This window comes from Rousettus aegyptiacus, unplaced genomic scaffold (genome assembly GCF_014176215.1).
Source record: "Rousettus aegyptiacus isolate mRouAeg1 unplaced genomic scaffold, mRouAeg1.p scaffold_m13_p_3, whole genome shotgun sequence".
NCBI lineage: Eukaryota > Metazoa > Chordata > Mammalia > Chiroptera > Pteropodidae > Rousettus > Rousettus aegyptiacus.
In genome coordinates, this window is record NW_023416306.1 from 142,775,551 (window position 1) to 142,798,054 (window position 22,504).

The 22,504-nt window shown below is 33.2% G+C and overlaps 1 protein-coding gene and 1 pseudogene across 2 annotated transcripts in view; both read left to right on the forward strand.

Annotated features, from left to right (window-relative positions):
• Positions 1-22,504, forward strand: part of PPM1A (protein phosphatase, Mg2+/Mn2+ dependent 1A) — a 42,674-nt gene that overhangs the window by 8,077 nt on the left and 12,093 nt on the right. The window contains exons 1-3 of one of the 2 annotated variants that reach the window (XM_016162391.2): positions 17,155-17,175; positions 18,307-19,160; positions 21,417-21,534. In XM_016162391.2, coding sequence (XP_016017877.1) covers positions 18,327-19,160; positions 21,417-21,534 — 952 coding nt within the window. In that variant the 5' untranslated portion in view covers positions 17,155-17,175; positions 18,307-18,326. Of the gene's footprint in view, positions 1-17,154; positions 17,176-18,306; positions 19,161-21,416; positions 21,535-22,504 lie in introns of those variants that run through there. The other variant, XM_016162390.2, reaches the window with a different exon arrangement.
• LOC118600804 lies at positions 9,287-9,405 on the forward strand (annotated as a pseudogene).

Consider the following 22,504-nt stretch of genomic DNA (forward strand, 5'->3'; position numbering starts at 1 on the left):
TTGCTCCTTAAGTGGAGATAGGATTATTCATTTTCTATAGTAAAACTCTCAGGCTAAGTTAAAGATATTTTTGTTTAAAATACACTGAAAGTGAATTTCCTAGTTCCCAGAAATTATTCCTTGTGTCTAAATGACCTTATACTTTGCTTCTCACATAGAAGAAACTTTTTAAAAAAATTACCCATTCATGAATGTTGAATGAATGAGCAGATAAATAAATAGCTCAGGGAAAGAGAATGTATGAGCTCTAACCTCTAGTCAAAACTATGTATTTTCTCTTTTGTGCCCTCCAGTATATCTTACATGACATTTTTCAATAGAATGTATCTAATGACATTGAGAAACTTAAAAGTCATTAATGAACAGTAATCTGAAAATGAAGTTTTGATTTGTAAGCTGCATATTTGCTTTAGAGTCCAGTATTTTCTTATTAGAAATAAATTATATTTTTGTAGAGATTTAAAAACATAATAGTATGTATTCCATAGAATAACAAAGTGAAAATGGTAGAATACAGTTTGTAGGTCAACTTCTATAGGACTACTTGGGTAGAAAAGAATTCTTGACTCTGTTGACAAGGGAGAAATCAGTCATTTGCCCTACATATTAATCAAGTGTCACTAAGAGGTAAGTACTATAAATAAAAAAGATGTGATCTCTTCCCTCAATAGATCTTAAAATCTAAAATGAGAATTCATTTACAGGGTCTTATGTGCTATGATAAGGAAAATAGAGGATTCTGTAAGCTCATGACTAATGGTAGATTTATTTCCTGAGGGAACTAAGTAGGAGACGTGGTAGGGAGTTGAGAAATTCATTTTGGACCATGTCAGTTGAGGTGTGGCTAATCAAGTATAGGAGAGAGGAGTGTGTGTGTGTGTGTGTGTAAAACTATTAGAACTTACACTTAAAAAAAAAAAAACACCTTTTCTCTGTTTCTTTCCCAGCACCCTTTTCCATACACATAAAGCATCTCATATCACAGTTTATAGATTCAGTGAATGATTCTGTTTTAAAAATGTTAGACTTTATGGACAGAAATCTGTTTCTTGAAGACAAATACTTTTTGTCCTTTTTCAAGCAGAGCATTTATATGTGTCAAATAGAATCCCCACATATTTTGTAAGTGAGTGAACCTTTTACCATATTTACATTTAATGTTTTATTTTCTCTTCTTTGAAATTAAATATATGAGGTTATCAGCAAACATTTAGAAATTCTCTCTGTGAGGCATTTTGTTTTAAGAAAAAGAAAAAAGGGTAGACTGGCTGAGAAAGTCAGTTACTGTTTTCTGGGTCAGTCCGAGTCTCAATCCTCATGTAAGCAAGGATTAACAAATAGCAAACTGGGATTTGAATCCACTTTTCAGTTTGTACACAGTTATCCAAAACTGAGAAATTTGAAAGAGTTAACAGATGAGGCAAATTAAGATTGTGAATACCAAAACATTCTTAGGAAACTTTATAAACTAGATAGTTCTATGCCCTCTAAATCTTTTCAGTGTTTGGCTTGTGCTATAATTGTTAGGGAAAATAGGTCAGTGTCTAATTTTTCTAGTCACTAGACCCCTCCAACTAAATTTAACTTAGATATTTTTCAGGTACTATGTACTTCTAAAGATTACTTTTTAAAATTGTACAGTGCATACCTTTGTAGAAATTTAAGACTATCTCAAGTATGTAATTCAGATCCCAGCACATATTTAGAAGATGGTGATGCATTAAAAATCATGAAACATGAAGGAAACATGAAAAGTGGGAAGCTCTGTCTCACACACATTTTGTGTAATTGAAACTGCTACTAATATCTGCAAACTGTGGCTGAGGTGCTTGTATATTTTTATCTAATTCAGTGAAAACTAATTATTTTTTAAATTTTTGGTAGAAAAAAGTGACCCGAGTCATGTGCTTTATGGAAATACTATTTAGCATAGAAGAGCTTTATCTGCTTTACTTTGGTTGGTTCCATTGGTCAGTTTGGTTTACTTTTGAAATTTCCTTTTTAAGGTTAATTTAGGGCATTTAAGTTAGAATATTTAATTTGGTAACAGTCTTTTGCATTAGAATTCATTTGGTTGATATCATTGGAGGAGGTTAAGTAAATATTTAATTGAAAGAGTGAAATAAATATTTAGTTGAAGCTATAAGATAAAGAAATATTGAACAGCTGAGAAATTTTCAGGTAACTTAATCTTTGAAAACATTCCAATATAATGTCTTCCATATTACTACCTATAATCTATAGTCATCTTTTTTAACCTTTTTATGTAAAATAAAATAAAATACAGATAGAGAAAACCATGTAAAACCATAGTTTTCTTTTTAAATGGCATTATTGAGATATAACTCACATGGCATAAAATTCACCCCTTTAAAATTTAGATTTCAGTAGTTTTTAGCATATTCAGAGAATTGTGCAGTCATTACCACAATTTAATTTTAGAATATTTTCATCAACCCCAAAAGAAACCTCGTACTCATTAACAGTCACTCCCCATTCTCTCCCCCCAGCTCTTGTCAACCACTCTTCTATTTTCTGTTTCTATAGGTTTTTGTCTTTGGGATATTTTATATTGGTGGAATCCCGATAACTTTAATCAGTGATTTCTAGCCTTTATCAATGTCTTATGTATATTTGGAGATAATAGCCAGGTATGAATAATTTAGCCTCTTTTTATAGCTTAAATAATGGTTGCTTTCTCTTTTTTCTTCGACCAGGAAAACTTATTCAATGCTTTGGAGACCGTATCTAAATTTAAACCAAGAATCGGGCTCTTCACTAGTATTACAGTTTCAGTCAATATGTACTATTAGTGCTCACCTTTAGTAATGTTTTTCACTGTGGGTTGCTCAGTAGCCCCTCAGTTTTCCTTAAAATTTTGCTGTAGTAGCCATTTCTCTTCTACCTCTAAAACTCAGATTTGCTGAGTTTACTGAAATGGTTCCCTTTGCAGCTGGCTTGCCTGAACTCTACCTTCTCATTCCCCTAAACCCAAGAATGAGGAAGAATTAAAAGCAAGAAAGGGAATATAGAAGAAGAGATTACTCAGTATGGGGAGGTACAAGATGATAAGAGCAATAATAGAAATGATGTAAATTTTGCAAGGAGACTGAATTTGTGGGCAGAAAAATAAAACTTGGCAGCTGTTTAAGAGAATAAAACCTAGAGGGAAGAAATAATAGAAGGCAAAGACCTTGTAATGTAATAGAAGATAAGAAAGGTGAATTTTTTTAATTTTCAGTTCTGAATTTTGAATTTTAGTCATATGTCAGTGAAGCATACATGATAATTTCATTTTCTGATGAGAATTAGTACCCTTAATATCTTTCCAGAACTCTGTAGGAATTTTGAAGCCAAACTACAGTCATGTGTCATCCTTTGTCTTTTGGATTGTTTGAAGATCTTCAGAGTAGGAAACCCATTTCACCTTGAGATTATTCTTCAGAGAATTCCTACAGAGAATTAAAGGCACTGTCTCCTTGGGGTTTCCTTAGAGAGGCAGAATCCTCTTCTGGGTGCCCCATCTGCTTCAGAGGTCTAAAGTTAGCCAGTGTGCAGCCCCTGAGAAGTTGCCACCGCCAAAGAACATCCTATTTGAGTTGATAAATCAGGACCCTTCTGGTTGGATTAGAACTGTTAGTGAGATTTTTAGGGACAGTCAGTAGAAGTGCCCTAAGAGAGCCAGAATCCTACATAGTTTTAAAATGAGTTAAGTCCTTTCATAAGCAAACTGGAAATTTAGGATGAGGGGAGTACAGACTATTAGGAACTGTTAGCGCCTGCATTTGATCTCTTGGATATGTTTCAAACCCTGTATTCAGTTCCTTGTTCAGACATATTGCCTACAGTATTTTCTATACAGCTTTTTTAAGGAGCCGGTGGTGAAGATAGGTTACCTTTTTTTTTTTTTTTTAGAACAATTGAGATTTATTAACAAAATATCTGATTTAAATGAATTTAGTAATAAAACCAAGTTCACAAAATATCTGTGTGTATAATTTGTTTTAATAATAAGTATTCCTTTCTTTACAAAAGAACTCCATATACAGCATATACATTTGACCCTTGAACAACATGGGTTTTAACTCTGCAGGTCCACTAATATGTGGATTTTTTCAGTAAATACTGTAAATGTATTTTCCTTATGATTTTAATATTTTCTCTCATTTTCATAAAATTACAATATATAAAACATGTAGCATACAAAATGTGCTAATCAACTCTGTGTTATTGGTAAGGCTTCCAGTCAACAGCAGTTCAGTTTTAGGGGAGAAGTCATACTCAGATTTTCAACTACGTGGAGGAGTCAGTGACTCCTTGTTCAAGAGTCAACTGTATATCTTCATACCTGTTTCATAGATTACTTACATTGTAGGAGAAGCTTAAGAATAGTTGTTAACTGACGACTATAGGATTGAGCTTTATTGTTATTTATTATTATTATTTATGCCTATAGTACCTGGTCTTTCTAGGTGGGCTCCCGTCCAAGTACTAACCAGGCCCGACCCTGCTCAGTTTCCGAGATCAGACATCCAGCTCATTCAGGGTGGTGTGGCCATCGACTGTGGACCGTGGCTCCACTGGGGCACAAACCCAGGACCTGCTGCTTGTAAAGAAGACATGCTAACTGCTGCACTGTGGAACCACATCCTGATTGAGCTTTATTAAAAGAACATCTAACCAGAAAAACCTGTGAAAATTCGGTCCTTGCACTGGAAAAAACCTAGACCTTGGCCCTGTGAACTGCAAATTAATGAACCCTATAAGAAATTTGTACCTCTAAAGTTAGGGGCGAGAATTTAAAGATTGCTATGATTTACATATATTTAGAAAAAATGAAATACCAGAAGAGCATTTGTTAAATGAGATTAAGCTTTACTATATAGAATTAAGGTACTGTTATTTTGCTGATGTTTTCTGATTCTGTGTTATTAGTAGAGTCTAGAGTACTTAATCGTAGCCCATTGCAGGGAGTTGACATGAACAGAGATGTTATAGCTCCTAGGCTTCCAGGGTATACAATGTCCACATCTTAAATTTCTTAGCTCCTGCTTCTGTGGTGGAGCTACTTAGTATTGTTGGAAGGTTTTGTTCTCCTTCCCCTTTCTGTCCTTTGGTTGTAGGTTTTTTTGAAGTGAACATTATTTTTTCATCCTTCAACTCAGCTGATTTGTTTCTAATCCATTATTTAAGTCATTCTTTGAGTTTTTAATATTAACAATTTTTTTTAAAGTGGTAGTCTCAATTTGCCTGGTAATTTTTTAATAATTTCTTTCATTTTTCTGTTGCTTTTTTTTTTTTGAAAAATCTTGTTAAACATTTCATACATAGTTATTTATTATATTCATTAATTCCAGTTATCTGAGGTCTTAATGAGTTATATTATTATATGTTACTCCTCCTCATGGCAGCTTGTTCCTAGAATATTTGGTGATTTTTTTATAAGCTCATGTTTGATCTAACACTAAACATCCTTCCCATCATCTGTATAATTGCCTACAACTTTATTTCCCCTTTCTATAGCATAAAAAAGCCTTCACTTTTTTATAGTTAATACCTAATTTAATTAGCCAGTTTCTGTAATACTGCTGTTCCTTGTATCTCACTCCTGAGTTCACCTTTCTTCTTGCTAAAAGGTATTTTTTAGTAATCTTTTAAGTAGCTAGCAGAGGATGGCTAGTTGTCTGAAAGTACATTTTACACATTCTTTTTTTTTTTAGCAAATAAATAGTTCTTGGTTAATAGGTTCCCCCCCCCTTCTTATAAACACCCTCAAGATATTATTTCATTGTATTATAAAACTTAGCCAAGTTGGATCTCTGAAAAATCTGGTCTCTATCTAATTGTTAGGCCTTTGTATAAAATTTTTCTCTCTGGTAGTTTTTAAAAAGATTCCTGTTCTGTCTCCTGGCACCACTGTTACTTTGTGACCATGGACAAGTTCTAAATAGAGTTAAATGAAATAATATCTATATCATTGTGATAATTACATTAATATATGTAAAGCACTTAGGACAGAGCCCTGCATATTTTAAGTATGATATAAATGTTAGTATTTGTTTTACCATTCTCGATTTCTGAACACATTTCCATGATGTGCCTAGGTGAGTGTATGTTGTATTATCTGTAGGTGTACTGAAATACATTGTTGATCTGAAGACTCATCTTAGGTCTAGAAAATTTCTTAGCCTTCATTTATTTGAATATTGCTTTTCCGGTATTTCTTCTTAACCTATGCATTATGTTCTAGGTGTTTCCTAGGTATCATTTTCCAATTCACTGATACTTTGGCTTTGTTCATCTAGAGTTTAACATGGCTTCAGTGTTTGTTTTTCAGTGAATATTTTTCTCATGTTCAAGTTCTTTTGCTTTCTGTCTCTGTCTCTTTCTCTTTAGTAGCCACTTACTCTGGTTTGATTTCCAACTTTATTAAATTCTTTTTCCTCTCTTCATGTCTACTGTTCTTTTTAACTTTAGAAGGAGCCTAAACACATTTTAAGTTATTTTCATATTATTTTTTTCTTCTAGATTGAATTCCTGCAATTAATGATTTTGTTGGCTAATTTTTATTAATTTAGTTTTCCTTGTCTGTTTTGGAGTTTGGTTTTGCAGCCTCATATTAAACAGATGTTTTTCGTTCTGTTTTCTTTTCACCTTTCTTATCCAGTGATTTGCATGTGCCTGCATCTTGGCCCTACGCTGCCCAGTGTGAAACCATGTCTTATATTGGAGGCTCGGTTCCCCTGATTCTTGATAATATCAGGATCAGGCTTAATCTCCCCAAGAGTAAGGTACAGGCTAAAAGATTTATACTTCTGCTCACCATGCACATACTTTCATTTTCAGTGAGCCTGGGGTCTATTCCAGCCTTGTTCAGGGACATTTTTAGTCCTTGTTACTGTCCCTACAGAATATGGACTTCTCTCCATCTCTGTTATTTGAGCCCAGGAGTCTCACAGTTTCACATTCACAAAGTGCTTCGTATTTTAAGTTTATCTTTAGAAGGTGGCTTGATATTTGTAATTTTACATTTTATAGTTAATTTATTTTTAAAATAAATTTGAAACAGAGGAGCACTTCAAAGTGTGAATATAAAAAAATCATTTAAATAGAAGTCAACATTTAAAATTAATGTATATTATACATGTTCTTCAGAAAGGTGCCAGTTTACTCTTCTCTCTACAAGAAATATATATTTTTACTCTTTTGCTAATAGTGGACATTATAAAGTTTTAATCTTTGATGAAGTAATGTATAAAAATAAATTTGTGTTTAATGACTAGTGAGATGGGTCATTGCTCCATATATTTATTGGCCAGTTGTATTCTTTTATGAATTGAATTACCTGTTCAAGTTCTTTGTCCATTTCTTTTCCTTTAAAGTATTCATTTTATTGTCTTAAAGGAGCCTTTTGTCTATTTTAGGAACATTAACTATCATATATATTGCAATTACTTTTAAAAAAATACTTGCCATTCAAGTTTATGAGCTTTGTTTTATAGTTCAGAGGTTTTATTCTCTGGAGTCACTTTTTATGCCTTTGAAGTCAGTCTTCGCTTTTTTGCCATTGATGTCATACTGACACTTAAAAAGTCCTTTTCTACCATAAGGTTATAGAAATATTTGCCTAGATGTACTTGCATGATTTTATTATTAGTATTTCAAACTTAAATCTTTAATCACTTGGTATTTATTTTAAGATGTACAATAGCGATTCAGCTACCCTCCATGGGAGGGCAGGAATAATAGGCCAGCTGTTCTAACACTGTTTATTGAATTTTTGTTCCCACAGCTCTCTTTCTAGACTCTATTCTACTGATCAGTTTCCTCTTAAATACCATAATTTGAATCATTTTTTATATTGGATTTGGCAATTCTCACGGTTTTCGGAATATTTTGGCTGTTCTTAAACATTTATTTCATATAACTTTTGGAATCATTTCATCAGTCTGGGAACAAAAAGACCTACCTGTGATTATATTGCATTTATTGATTAATAAAGGGAGGAGAAACATCTTTTCAGTAACAGCTCTTCCTAGCTAAGAAAAAGGAATGTCTTTTATCTTGAGTCTCTTTCGTAAAGGTGTCCTGAATAATAATTTCTTGTTAATTATTTATTTAGACATACTTTTATTTTCTAAGTGATTATTGTTAATAGGTTTCTTAGTCTGTTATGATTTTCTATAGTCTTCTTTCTAATAATATCTTAGATTTTGAGTTTGCCTTCACATTGTCATCTGCAAATAATAATTGGATCTCGTGTGATAATTTTATGCCTTTTTTTTAAATCTTGACTTACTGAATCGATCCCTATTTCTAGATGTTGCTAAATAACAGGGGTAAGAGCAGGTATCCTTGTTCTTGTTTTCCTGGGAATTGTTTTAATCATTGAGCTTCCTGTGTGGCTTGAAATACGTATTATATTGGGGAATTAATTTTATTAGATCTCTTTTAGTATATAAAGAGATGAAAATATGGCTTTTCTCCTTTGAACTTTTTAAAATGCAACGTTAACATTGCTGAATGTTGACTTATAGTTAAATTCCTAAAATAAACCCTACTTGGTGATTTGTATTGAATGCTTATATTTTACTTTGTTTTTTTTCTGCATCTGTATTAATGAATATGGTTAAACTATAGGTTTTTTTAGTGTTTAGTCAAATTTTATATCAGGATTATGGTATTTTTGTAAAAAGAAGTGGGAAGATTTTTTTTCTCTGTTCTTGATGTAATTTAGATAATTTGGAATTATATGTTCTTTTTAAGGCTTGAAAGATCTTGATTATGAAGTTGTCTTGCTCTTTTATTTTTTAATGACTTTATTCAGAAAACAATTCAAACTTACAGAAAATTTGAAAAAAAGAATACGGTGAATGTCTGTATTTCCCTAAATGACTAATAGTTGTTAACATTTTGACAAATTTGTTTTATGAGCTTTGTTTTTTTCCCCACTCTGTGTGCACACACATATTGTTTGCACACACAAATATATAAAACCAGTGCACAATTAAACGTTATACTTTTTTGTAAATATCTCTTCGATCTTCTTTAAACTGGAATGTTCTTCAGCCTTTTCATTTGTGTTTTTCATGAGCCCTAGAACTTTTTTTTTTTGAAGGATAGTTCTTTGATAACTTTCTCATTTTGATCCAGAATTACTGGTATTTATTCTCATTTCTTGAAAAAAAAATTTAATGATTAGTTTTCCAAGATCATTCTTAGTTTCCTCTATATTTTCAAATTTATTAGCAAAGAATTGTGAAGTGTGTTTTAAAAAAAAGAAAAGGGCTACAGCCATGCCACCCTGAACAAGCCCTACCCCGTCTGATCTCGGAAGCTAAGCAGGGTTGGGCCTGGTTAGTACTTGGATGGGAGACCACCTAGGAATCCCAGGTGCTGTAGGCAAACAACAACAACAAAGAACACCTTTCTATCTGTGAGGTAAGTATAACATGTTTGGTTTCTAATTTTAGATAATAGTTTTTCTCAATTAGGCTAACCTAGTGGTTTACCTATTTTGCTCATTTTTCTCATGTAATTTATCATATTTACATTAATTTTTCATAATATATTTCTCAACTTTCCTTAGGTTTTGTGTGAATACTTAATATAGTGATGTTTACTTTTTTTAATTAAGAGAGTATGAGTTTTCTTGAGAAAGATTTCATCTCATAGAATTCAATATGCGGTTTTTCTCATTGATTCTCAATATTCTGTTGTAAAAATATAGACATTCAATACAAAGTTGATTAGAAGCATGGCTTTTAAAGCAATTTTAAGATGCTTAAAGGTTTTTTTAAATTGTTACCAATACTTACTGTTATTGTATTAAAGTCAGTAATATGGTCTATATCATTTGTTTTCTTTTTTTCTTTTCGATCCCCTGGGTAAGGTGGTTGGGAGTGTGTTGGGAAACTCTAAAGCTTTTGTTTTCCAATATAAATCCCCATAAATGCTTGATTTTTATTACTGTTTTAAGCATGTTTGAACAGAATGTATAGTCTTGGTTTCATCATATAGTATTTTTGATAGGTTTGCTGTGAATTATCTGGCATAAAAATATTTAGCACATAAAATTCTTGTTAACTTATAATTTTAGACTACACCCTTATCAATTAAAAAACAACTAATCTTGTTTATTGGTTAATTCCTTGTGCTTTCCTTGTCTGAAATTAAAATTGTAACCCTGAATTTCTTTTTGAATATATTTGCTTGGTATATTGTGCCTACGGCAAAGCCCTGCATTCTGTAACATCTTCATTAATCTGTCTTTAAACAGCTTTTCAGGAATGGTACACAGATGATACATTTTTTTAGTGCTGGCATATTCGATGATATCTTCTGTTACCTTCACATTTAATGCCAGTTTTGCTGAGTATAGAATTCTTGGAATATCCTCCTTTACCCTCAGCATTTATAGGCATTACTTTATTATTGCCTATCACCTAACATTGCAAAGAAATTTGAAGCCAGATTGATTTGTTTTTGTTAGGGGGTTTTTTTTGGTCGTGTTTTATCTAAATTCTTGTATTCTTGAAATTCATTATCTTCACCAAATTATACTTTGGTGTTAATCAGTTTTTACTAAAATTATCTAGTACATGATGAGTGCTTTCAGTTATCAAGTTCAAATTTTCCCTTAGTTTGGTATTAATTTCTTCAGTCTTTGAATTTCTCTTCACTCTTTGATTTTCTTTTTACAACTGTTGGATCTGTATTGTTTGTATTTTTTTCTCCACCAACTCTGATCAATTTATTCTTATGCATACTGGATGATTTTTTAATTTTGTTTTTTACTCCTTGCAGATTATTTTCTGTAGGTTCTTTGCTCCTCATTATTGCTTTTCATGCCATTTAAAATATTACAGTAACTTTTTTATCTCTTAATTTTTTTTCCTTCACTCTGTTAATACTTTTCATGTTCTAGCTTCTTATTTTTCATACACATTTATTCTCTTACAACTCTGGATGTCAAGTCCAAAATCAGTTTCACTGGGTTGAAATCAGGGTGTCGGCAGGAATGTGCTAACTGGCTTTAGGGAAAAATACTTTCCTTGCCTTTTCCAGCTTCTGGTAGCTGTCAGCATTCTTCGGATTGTAGCTACATCACAGTAATCTTTAAGGCTGTCATCTTTAAATATCTTTGCTCTGTCTTCACATCACCTTCTCTGTGTTAAATCTTCCTCTGCCTCTTACAAGGACATTTTCTATTGCATTTAGAGTGATATAATCCAGGATAATCTCCCTCTCCCAATCAAAAGTTTTCTAATTTAACCACATCTGCAAAGATTTTTTTCTAAATAAGGTAACATTTACAGGATTAGGACCCAATAAAGTTAGGAGTCATTATACAGACTACTACAGGTATCTTTTTGTTTTGCTCTTTGGGATGAGGTGGCCACATTGTGAAAAATGAGATTAAATTCTCACAGATTGTATGCTGTTACAATCACAGGTATTATTCTCTTTACCAAATAATGCAAACTTAGATGCCATGGCAGAAGAGTAGTTGAAACAGTCTACATGTGTTCAATAACTAGTAGTAGGGACTCTGGAGAACCCATTTCTTTTCAGGGAGAGAAGATAACTAACTATATGTGAGGGTCAAATTCAGGCTACCAGATTGCAGTCCTAGTTGGTAGCCGCTTTTTTCTCTTTACATTCCTTACAAGCTAATTTTTCTGTAGTAAAATAATCTTGTCTATTTTTTATAATCTTCTTGGTGTTGAGTATAAGAGTTTTTTTAGTGGGAATTCTGCAACATGATTTTAGACTAAAGTATTATTTAACTAATGCGTTTACCTAGATATTCCTAGAACTTTAGTCTTCTCACTTCCAGAACAATTACCTTGTTACAGTACAGTTAATCAGAGTTGCTTTTTTCTTTTTATCAATGAGGAAAGTTAGACATTAAGCTCAAGGACTTGTCCAAAGTCACATCGGATAGATACTCTAACTTTAAGGTTAATCTTATAAAAAATATTTCATTTTTTGATGTTTCATATATGCTTTGCTGTTGATGTGAGGAGTTTAAAGACATAAAGGAATGTCTCCTGGTATTAAATTGGATAATTGGGCAATTTCTCAAGTTCTTTTTACTTTATATATTTAGGATTCTGTTTTTCTAGATTCTTACTTTTAAGAAGCACCTTCCTTCTAACTTTTTCTGTAATATTATTAAAGAGTTAAACTAATGACAAGTCATGGACTTTAACTTAGTTTTAAAACATAGTAAGATGTTTGCTTGGCTGACATTTTTTCTTAAATTTTTTATAAAGAAGGTATGAGTATATACTTTGAGTCCTTCTGTATCTTAAAAATATCTCCCGCCCTCCTTTCCCCTTATACAAATGAATATAGTTTAGATGATTATTTAATTCTAGGTTCATTAATATTTACTTTCAGAACACTGTTTATAGGGTTCAGATTTATAGTTGTGATGGCTAATACCGATATGATATTTTTCCTTTGAAGATTACCCAAGATGATTTTAGAAGCTTACATTATAGTTTTTTCCTCTTTTTTTTTTTTGAATTTCTTCAGCTGTGGGTAACTAGGTGTGGGTTTTTAGCAGTTAATCATGCTAACTGTTCAGTGACCTTATCAAGTTTGAACACTTCAGCAGAGGGAAAATTTCTGTTATTTGATTATAAGCTCTATAGTTCATTTAATCAGCAAATGTTTATTTTTTGTGGAATTGACCTAGGGTACTAATCCCCAACTTTTTTGATACCAGGGACTGCTGCTTCTATGGGAATCTAATGCCTGATGGATGATCTGAGGTAGAGCTGAGGTGATGCTAGAGCTGGGGAGTGGCTGCAAATGCAGATGAAGCTTTACTTCTTCACCTGCTGCTCACCTGCTTTGCAGCCTGGATCCTTACAGCTGGGGATTTGGAGACCCCTGACCTAGGCTATTTCAAGGAGGCTCTCCTGAAGAATTGATAACTTGAGTTAAAATCTGAAGAATATGAATTGACTAGAATAAGGGATGAGGGAATAGCTTTTTAGGTAACGGAAGTAGCATTTGTTTATTTTATTTGCAGGAAAGAGGCATGACAAGTACTAGGTACTGTAAGAAAGTCCTTATAGTTTGAGTAGAGAAGGAATGGGACATTATGAACTGAGACAAATCTGGAGAAGGTTGGTAGGGACCTGACCACTCAGGGCCTTCATGTGAGCTATATTAAGCAGTTCTTTATCCCCACAAAACAGTGGAAAGCCATTGAATAACACTTTTAGTACAGAAGTGATGTGGTGAAATTTGTATTTTGGTGGGTTTTTTTTGTTGTTATCAATGAAATAATTTTTTAAATTTTTATTATTTTTTATTTTTTTAATTGAAATAATTTAAAGATTCCCCTCTCTCCTCATCTACCTTCCCCCTCAAAATTTGTATTTTGAATAGTTTACTTAGGCTTTGGTTTGTAGAATGAATTGGAGGAGGCCAGCAAAACTGTGACGACAAAATAGCAGGCCAGTATAGAATAATGCAGCGAGAGATGATGATAGCTTGAAGACTAAAGTGTTAGAGAAAAAAATTGAGCGTATTTGAAAATATTTAGGAAGTATAATCTATGGGACTTAATGATAGACTAATGGGAGATAAGTAGAAAGAGGTGTGAAAGATATGTCCTCGGTTTCTATTCACTTTGATGGATGATGGTGCCATTCACTAGCAAAAGCTGCAGATATGTGAAAGAGCGCTGAGGCAGCCACTGTGGAGTGAGAAGAGGGCCTGCGTTTAGCCTTGAATGTCAATATTTAATGGCTTGGGAGATGAAATTGGGGCCTGCAAAGGAGACAAAGATGGAAAAGGTAGGGATAGGAGGAAAGCTGGGAGTGTATAGCATCTTGAAAAACCAACGAGAAAAATGTTTCAAGAGAGAGTGTTGTGTTGAATGTTGCTGTGAAAAACGTTCATTGGATTAAGCAACTTGTGAGAGTTTGTTTTAGTGAAATGGCCTAACAACAGTTTGGAGTATCAGTACTTTTTTTTTTTTTTTTTTTTTTTAAGAAGCTGAACTGTAAAGAGAAGAAAGGAGAACTAACTAAAGGGGAATGAGTCACATAAAGACTTAAAAGTATTTTTAATGAGTGACATTTGAATGTCTTTAAAAGTTGTACTCCGATTGAGAGGGAGAGGTGGAATATAAGCGATAAATAGAGGATAATAGTATAGGGTTCCTGAGAAGACATTGCATGTTCAGTCATATAGGTGCCTTTGAAGCATGGACTCCAAAGCTTTAGTAGAGGGATTTATCTCAAGTGAGGGGACAGATCCTTTTTTATAACAGACAGGTATGAGGATAGGATGGGTACAGATGTGGGTGGGTTTTATATGTTTGGAATCAGCAAGATGAGGAAGGAACTGAATTTTAAGAGAATTCCTTGAGGTGATCTGATGTGTTTTTTTTTCCCCACCCCTGTAGTCCCCAATTTCTATTCATTGTCTCTACTGAAACTTTTAGTTCAGTAATTGTTCTTCATTTCCATGAACCTACTTTCAAGAGTGCCTTTGTTTCAGTTGACAGTTAAAAAAGTCCTCTTTTTTTTTTTTTGCTCATTATTTTATTTTATTTAGCCCGAGTATTTGAAATTGGCTTTGCCAGAAATTGCAGTTATTTCACTTGTTTTCTTTTAGTCCCAGACCAAAAAAAAAAGTTTAGATTTCTTGCTTTTCTTTCTTTTCTTCACCTTTCCTTCCTTCCTTATTTTTGGGAGGTAGGGGTTATTTATCTTAGGTAATTTGGAAGTTTAGAAAACGAAGACAAATGTAGAGTAGACAGAGAAAGAAATGGCACTAAGGGCACTTTCAGCTTTGTTCTGCAACAGTCTTTCCTACCTTTCTGCCTTGTGTGTTGTCTTTAAAAGTATATGTTTTTAGATTTTCATTACTTCATTGCTAAGTATGTGGGATAGCATATATAGGAGAATTGGAATGCAAGGCCAGAAACATAAGTCCTATTCATAGCCTTACTGCTGGACTACCTTTGTGAATTGGGCAAATCATTCTATTTCTCCACACCTTCTCATTTGTAAAATAGATTTTCTACATTTTGACAATAATTATATGTTATCAAAATAAAATTTGTAAATGTAAATACATGCAATCTTTTTTTAAAGTAATGATCCATGGGAAATTTCAGACCCCAAATAGGAGAAAATTTACCCACAGGTTAGCCTTTTTTTTCCCCCTCAAATTACTATTAAGTTTTGTTCATGTGCTTATTTATTTACCATAGATAACTTTGAGATGGCTGCTTTGGATTATAAAATACGATTTGTGATTTACCATGTCTCTTAGCTTGGGAAGTAAAAAGTAGTTTGTGTACCCTAAATTATCCTTTGCAGAATGTTGCAGAGATGTGTTTCTTTACTGAACCCGAGCTACATAATACATTGCTTAATATTATGTTGTGTATTCCAGAGGTCAGCTGACCGTTTGTCCTTACCTATGACAAAGTCTATTTCATTTATATAAGCATTAGTGGACAATGTGGCATATACTAAAGATTTGATAGTAGTAGAGAGTTTACATCCCACACTCCACTGCAGATAACTTGAATGTTGCCATGTTGTTATACACTGCTGCTATTCTGCTAGCGTTCCATTTTTTTCCATCTTCCCCCCAGGGGTACAGAGATGAGGCAACTTGCTATTTACTTAGTCTCTCTTGCTTTACAGTTTTTTTCCTCTGGATTTCCCCCAACCTTTAGATTTCTTATTTCTTATGCAAATTTACTCCAGATTTTCCTCCCCAATTTTTATACCAAATCTATCTCAGTGCTCATCAAACTAAGGTCCTTCAGTTACCAGCATCTCCCCTCCTTCAGATGCCTGTTTAGCAGTGATCTTTGGTTATGTGAGTACATCCTTTGATCCCTACCCCCTACTTTTGCATATCTGATCAAAGTCATGTTGCTCAGAAAAAGCAGAGCTTGCCCTAAGAAGAATTATGATATCGATTGCTAAGAGAAAATAATTTTTTCCATATTGTTCACATGTCTATTTTGTCCTCTGTTTATGGAGCCTGGTGGTGTTCTATATTAGACTCTCTGTCCATAGGTAAACAGAAAAAAACCTCAGAGGTTTTTATTTTTTGATTTTTTTACTAAAGGATTTTGCCCAAATTATCAGTTGAATAACTCTTGTTTTGGACCTAATGTGTTGCTAAGGAATCTTAACAGTGGAATACTGTATATAGAGCTTCTTTATAATATGGGATGATTTTTGAGGGCATGAAACCACATGACCAGGTTCAAGACCCTGCGATGATTATGAGATCAGTTTTGCTTAATAAAACACAGTAGTTAAATTTTAATGAATGACTTTGTGGCCCAGCCTTAGAATTTTTCAATTTAGGAGTTAGTTTGGTTTTAAAAGACAAAAATGTTCACCAGATTTCCTGGTTATATCATTGATGAATTCACTCTTTTGATTGTTATAGTACTTTGAAAAGTTCAAATGAACTGAAAATACTAGTATTAAATGAGACCCAGCATGTGCTCAGAATAGATTTAAGACTAGATGAGAACTAGAATTTCCCTCAGAAACTAACTTAAACTTATATGGGCAAATTGAATCCTCTTAGGGTCTAGATATATGCCAATTTAATAATTTGACTAAATAAAATATTCTTTAGTAGTCCACTTATGGAGGATGACAGTCTCGTTAAGATTCTTCATCTGTAAAATGGAGATAATATTATTACCCACTTTAGAGGATTGTTGAAGAGAATGAATGAGGTAATGCTTGTTTGTAAAAGTTATTTTTAGAATTCTTTTTAAACATTAATGTGTCATTATGTTAACCTTTGTTCAGTCAGAACACTCACCCTAGCCATAATGAGTATCAGCTTGGTGTCAGAAAGGTAATCCGATGAATACCACCATAAGGAATGAATGATGGTTAGTTTTCATTATTTGCCTTCCATTAGCGGAATTGTAATAGAGGGCAGCAGAGTAGGCAGGAGATTGATTATTTTATCGCATCAATCAGCCTGACTTTCTGCCTGTGTTATTAGTGGGAAAAAGAACAGGGAGTGGTTGCTGGTAAATTATTTCTTTCCTTAAGGGTTTTTTTCTTCTTCCCCTTTCTCTCCTAGCTTCATAGAGTTGAGCATCACCAGCGTCATTAATCCCCCAGTATCATAACTGCATCCTGATTAACATAGGTACTTTTCCCCATCTCTACTGCCTACTACTTATCTCCCCTTCACCTCCATTAAATCTCATTCTTTTTTCAGATTGCTTTGTGTTCAGATATGACTCATTTGATGACTTGGATCCCAAGTCTCTATGTTCCTTTACTCAAGTAAAGGCCAACCTAAATCCTGACCAATTGTCTCCTTGCCTTGTATAGGCCTACCCATTCTAGATCAGAGGTTTTAGCTTTTGATTATTGGGAAAGAATTATGTTAATTAAGCTACCTAATGGTCATAGAATGTAATAATAATGATACATGTTATTACCACTAGATTAATAGAATGCCAGGAGATAAATTTTGTTATATATAATCTTCATCAGATGTATGTATAATTACTTTGCAACTTGAAAATTGAGGCTAGACTGTTTATAGTAATTTAATAACTTACTGGCTTTATCAAAGACTGAAAACTTACGGAAAATGATAGAATTTGTGCTAGACTTTAAAGGATGGATGGGTATACTTTTTGTATAAGTATGGAGGTGATGCAAGGGATTCTAGTTAAGGGGACTGACATGAGCAGAGGCTTAAAGCAAAGTGCAAATTTGGACCACTGTGAGTAGATCATTTTTTACTTTTTCAGAGGGTTGATGAAGTAGAAGTAAAACTAGGTAGTTCAGAATCAAACTTTGGAAAGTTTGAATGTTCAGCTAATATGTAGTCTTTTGGTATGTCCTGTGAATTCATTTTGCTTTTCTTGACTTGTATACATATACAACTCAGTTCTGAGATTCCCTAAGAAATTCACGTGCATCCTTAAATGCTTGGCCTGGTTCATGTAAGTCGATGGTCACTGTCAAGTCTTTCTACCCAAGCAGTTGTGCCTTGGAGATAGTGTCAGATCTGCTACCTTTATCCTAATGCTTTAGTGCTCTCTGCCTTTTGCCCATTCTGGGCTGTGCCTGATCAATCTTTCCCCCAATTCTTCCTTGTTAATTTCCAGTTTCCAAGTCAGCAATACAGTGAGCGTCTACTTATAACAAGTTGTGAATTTTTAATGAAAGCTTTCTTTGTATCTCCTTCGCTCTTAAAAAAAGGTGTTGGATATGTACTTTGTTTACAAAATAGTTAACTTCTTTTGTTTTTCTTCCTTTGCAGACCTAAAGGATCAAGACATAATGGGAGCATTTTTAGACAAGCCAAAGATGGAAAAACATAATGCCCAGGGGCAGGGTAATGGGTTGCGATATGGGCTAAGCAGCATGCAAGGCTGGCGAGTTGAAATGGAGGATGCACATACAGCTGTGATTGGTTTGCCAAGTGGACTGGAAACATGGTCATTCTTTGCTGTGTATGATGGGCATGCTGGTTCTCAGGTTGCCAAATACTGCTGTGAGCATTTATTAGATCACATCACCAATAACCAGGATTTTAAAGGGTCTGCAGGAGCACCTTCTGTGGAAAATGTAAAGAATGGAATCAGAACAGGTTTTCTGGAGATTGATGAACACATGAGAGTCATGTCAGAGAAGAAACATGGTGCAGATAGAAGTGGGTCAACAGCTGTGGGTGTCTTAATTTCCCCTCAACATACTTATTTCATTAACTGTGGAGACTCAAGAGGTTTACTTTGTAGGAACAGGAAAGTTCACTTCTTCACACAAGATCACAAACCAAGTAATCCACTGGAAAAAGAACGAATTCAGAATGCAGGTGGTTCTGTAATGATTCAGCGTGTGAATGGCTCTCTGGCTGTATCGAGGGCCCTTGGGGACTTTGATTACAAATGTGTCCATGGAAAAGGTCCTACAGAGCAGCTTGTCTCACCTGAGCCTGAAGTCCATGATATTGAAAGATCTGAAGAAGATGATCAGTTCATTATTCTTGCATGTGATGGTATTTGGGATGTTATGGGAAATGAAGAGCTCTGTGATTTTGTAAGATCCAGACTTGAAGTCACTGATGACCTTGAGAAAGTTTGCAATGAAGTAGTCGACACCTGTTTGTATAAGGTAGCTAGACTTTTTTTTTAAAAAAAGAGATAAAATGATTTACTGCCACTTTAATTACTGCTCTAATATTTAATCATCTTAGAAACAGTAGTTCTCAGAAATAAGTTTTTAGCACAACTGCAGGTTACTCTTCACCAGTTGTGAAATTATAGAAACACTTTTTAGTAATAAATTATCCAATTATCAAATACCCAAGAGTAATAATCTGAATGTTTAGTATTTTAATAACCATGACTACTTGAGCTTGTTAATATCAAAGGTAAAAAGATTATATCTAAGTGAATGTTTTACAAAGGACGGTGAGGAGTTAGGCCTTAGTGTCTGTAAATGAAAAGCATTTTAGAATTTTAATATTCTTACCATGTGATATATCAGTATATTTAGTACTTCAAGACTATGGTCTAATGAATCTGAAGTACCAACAAAGCGTTTAGTGATCATTTGGTGTGATATAATAGAAGAACTTGGTATGAGACTGTGTGACTTCAGGTAAGCTGTTTAAACTGGAAAATCAGTTTCCTTAATTATAAAAAAAGGTAAGAAATATTAATACCTTGTCTCTTGGCATTGTTGGGATGATCAAATGAAATGGTGTATGTAGATGAGCCAGCTCAGCATTTTTATTTTACAGAGGAAACTGAAGCCAAAGAAAGTTCTGCGACTTGAGTCACATAGACCTGGAGTCTAGGCTTATCTCTATTATTTTTATATTCCACAGTATTGAACAAGTTGTTCAACCTCTCTCAGCTATTGAATGGAGTTAATAGTATCGAATTCATAGGATTATTAATGGATACATATGAGGTTCCTAGTTTAGCAAATACTGTTTACATGCTGCTCCTATCCTAGAGCTAAGTTAAAAATGACTTCTTTAGGGTTATATAGTTTACTTCTTTGGTATCACTAAGGCTAGAATTTAAGCCCTTAACTTAGGTTTAGTGTTCTATAACCCTGTTATTTTGTCAATAATGCTTGTTGACTAATTCTTTGATATTTTTAAAACGAACTTTATAAAACTCTTCTGAGGCTATATATTTGATTTTCTTTTAACATACAGAGATAGAAAGTCAACATAATCTTTGTAGTTTTATATGCATACTGCCAGCGCTACTTAAATTCTTAATTAAAATCTGATTATACTTAGAAATCAGTTTTATGTAACATCCAACACATATCAAGTTTATGTAATATCCAACACTTATTAAAAAAAAAATCAGAGCCACAACTTAATAGCACACTGTTAATTTCTGAATTTGGGGCAAACAAAACAATGAAATTTATGTCCCTTTTAGTATGCATAAAAGTAGCACCGACTTGTTGGGTTTATTCTGTAACCTTTGAGAAATACTTGTTAGCTAAATTAAAAGCTGTTTTCTTAAGAGGATTGTCAGATTCAGATATTAATAAATTATGACTGAGATTCTACTTTTTCTCTTCTGCATTCTACTCTATTTTAAAAATTTATTCCATACCTTATCATTTGCTGTATTTTATACAATTTTTCCCCAAGATTCTTTTTTAATATTAAATTCTTTGCATTTTTTGCTTAAACTAATGGCATATGATAAGGTTCCCATGGGATGAACTTAAAGACTTAAAATGTAAACATTAGCTCCAGTTACTAATAGGAAGGGGAGTTGTAGGGAGTCCAATATCAATTCAAGTATTTTAATTTTAGCTTTCTGAATATCTAGGTGTCTTTAAAAATGAATGTGCTTTCAAAAGTTAAGTCCATTTCTTTGAATTATGAAAGTTAAATCCTAGTTTATAAACTTTATATATATAGTTTTTACTTCTAATTCCATATTTCTTATGAAACTAGCCTCACAATTTATTATAATTTATTTTAAATGTAAATGTGAGGAATACCACTAGAATTTTCTACTTCACTGAATTATGTCTATATATGTGTATTTGTGTTTAGGTGTCACTTCAAGTTAAGTAGGCCACCAGTAAATGTTCAGGAATGTTTTTTATAGAATTTTTTAAAATGATTATTACATTGGAATTTAACCTGTCTTGTTTCTCTCCTGTTTTTTAGTGTGTTGGTTATACTGTGTACTATATATATTGTATTTGTATCGGGGGATGTGTGTGTGGGGGGGTGCCTTCTCCACAAATATGTATTTTTTTCTCCTTAAAAAACTGTGTTCACTGAAACAAGTATAATTATAATTGGAGTAACTGTAAAGGTGCTCAGTGCTTTCAAGAATAGAAAGAAAACCAAAATATTTTCTCACACTTTTTTCTTCCCAGGGAAGTCGAGACAACATGAGTGTGATATTGATCTGTTTTCCAAATGCACCCAAAGTATCACCAGAAGCAGTGAAGAAGGAGGCAGAGTTGGACAAGTACCTGGAAAGCAGAGTAGAAGGTGGATCATTTAACAAAAAATAAGTAGCTTTATTAAAGAAAAACCTCAACACAACCAAACTATAACATTTTAGCTTTCAGATCGTTACATGTCTTTCAGTGTTTAGTGTACAAAACTGGGAAAGGCATTTCTATAGTAGCTGTTTAGATGTTTGTGATTGTTTTATCACATTTATATTAGAAATAGTAACTAGTGTTGCCCTGTACATTCTGTTTAGGATACTTTTGTTTAAAGGCTCAAGTGTTTGTATGCTTTAAAATTTTTGATGAATTCACTGGCATGAATAACTTTATGTCAGGAAAGTCTGATTTGTGGTTTGTTTAATTATAAACAGATTATGATGGTAATTTGAATGCCATCTTTCTCTGTAAAGCTGTGTATATGAATTTAAGATCTTTAGGGTTTTTTGGGGGGGGGTTGTTTTTTGTTTTTTTTTGTTTTTTTGTTTTTCGTTTTTGTTTTTAATAACTTGAAGATCACAGCCTGGTTATTAACAGTTTTCATGTACCACAGCTTTTAAAATTTTATTTTAAGTTGTTTTAAGGCTTTCTTGCCTAAGCCCTAAACTGCCTCACCTGGACAACACAGACCTGAATAGAAGACATACGAGGTCTCTATCTGGCAGAAATGTAAATGCTGAATAAGATCAAGAAATAAGTTGGGAATTCCGGGAATATATTTGTCAGAATTCTGCAAATTACTTTGAGACAATTAAAAAGATGTTTGTAACTCTCAAATGTAATTCCTTTAATTATTTGAAAAAATTTAAATGATCTTTGATGAAGCTACTAACTTGGTCTAAATATTAAGTCTCCCCAGAGAATTCCAGTTTACTGCATATATTCAGTAAGCATATAAATTATGCAATTTCTTTATGTAGAAAAACTTGACATGCCTATAATAGCATTAAAATGCATTTTGGGCTGCTCGTCATTAATTTGCACATTAAAGATCTCTAATAGCATGTAAG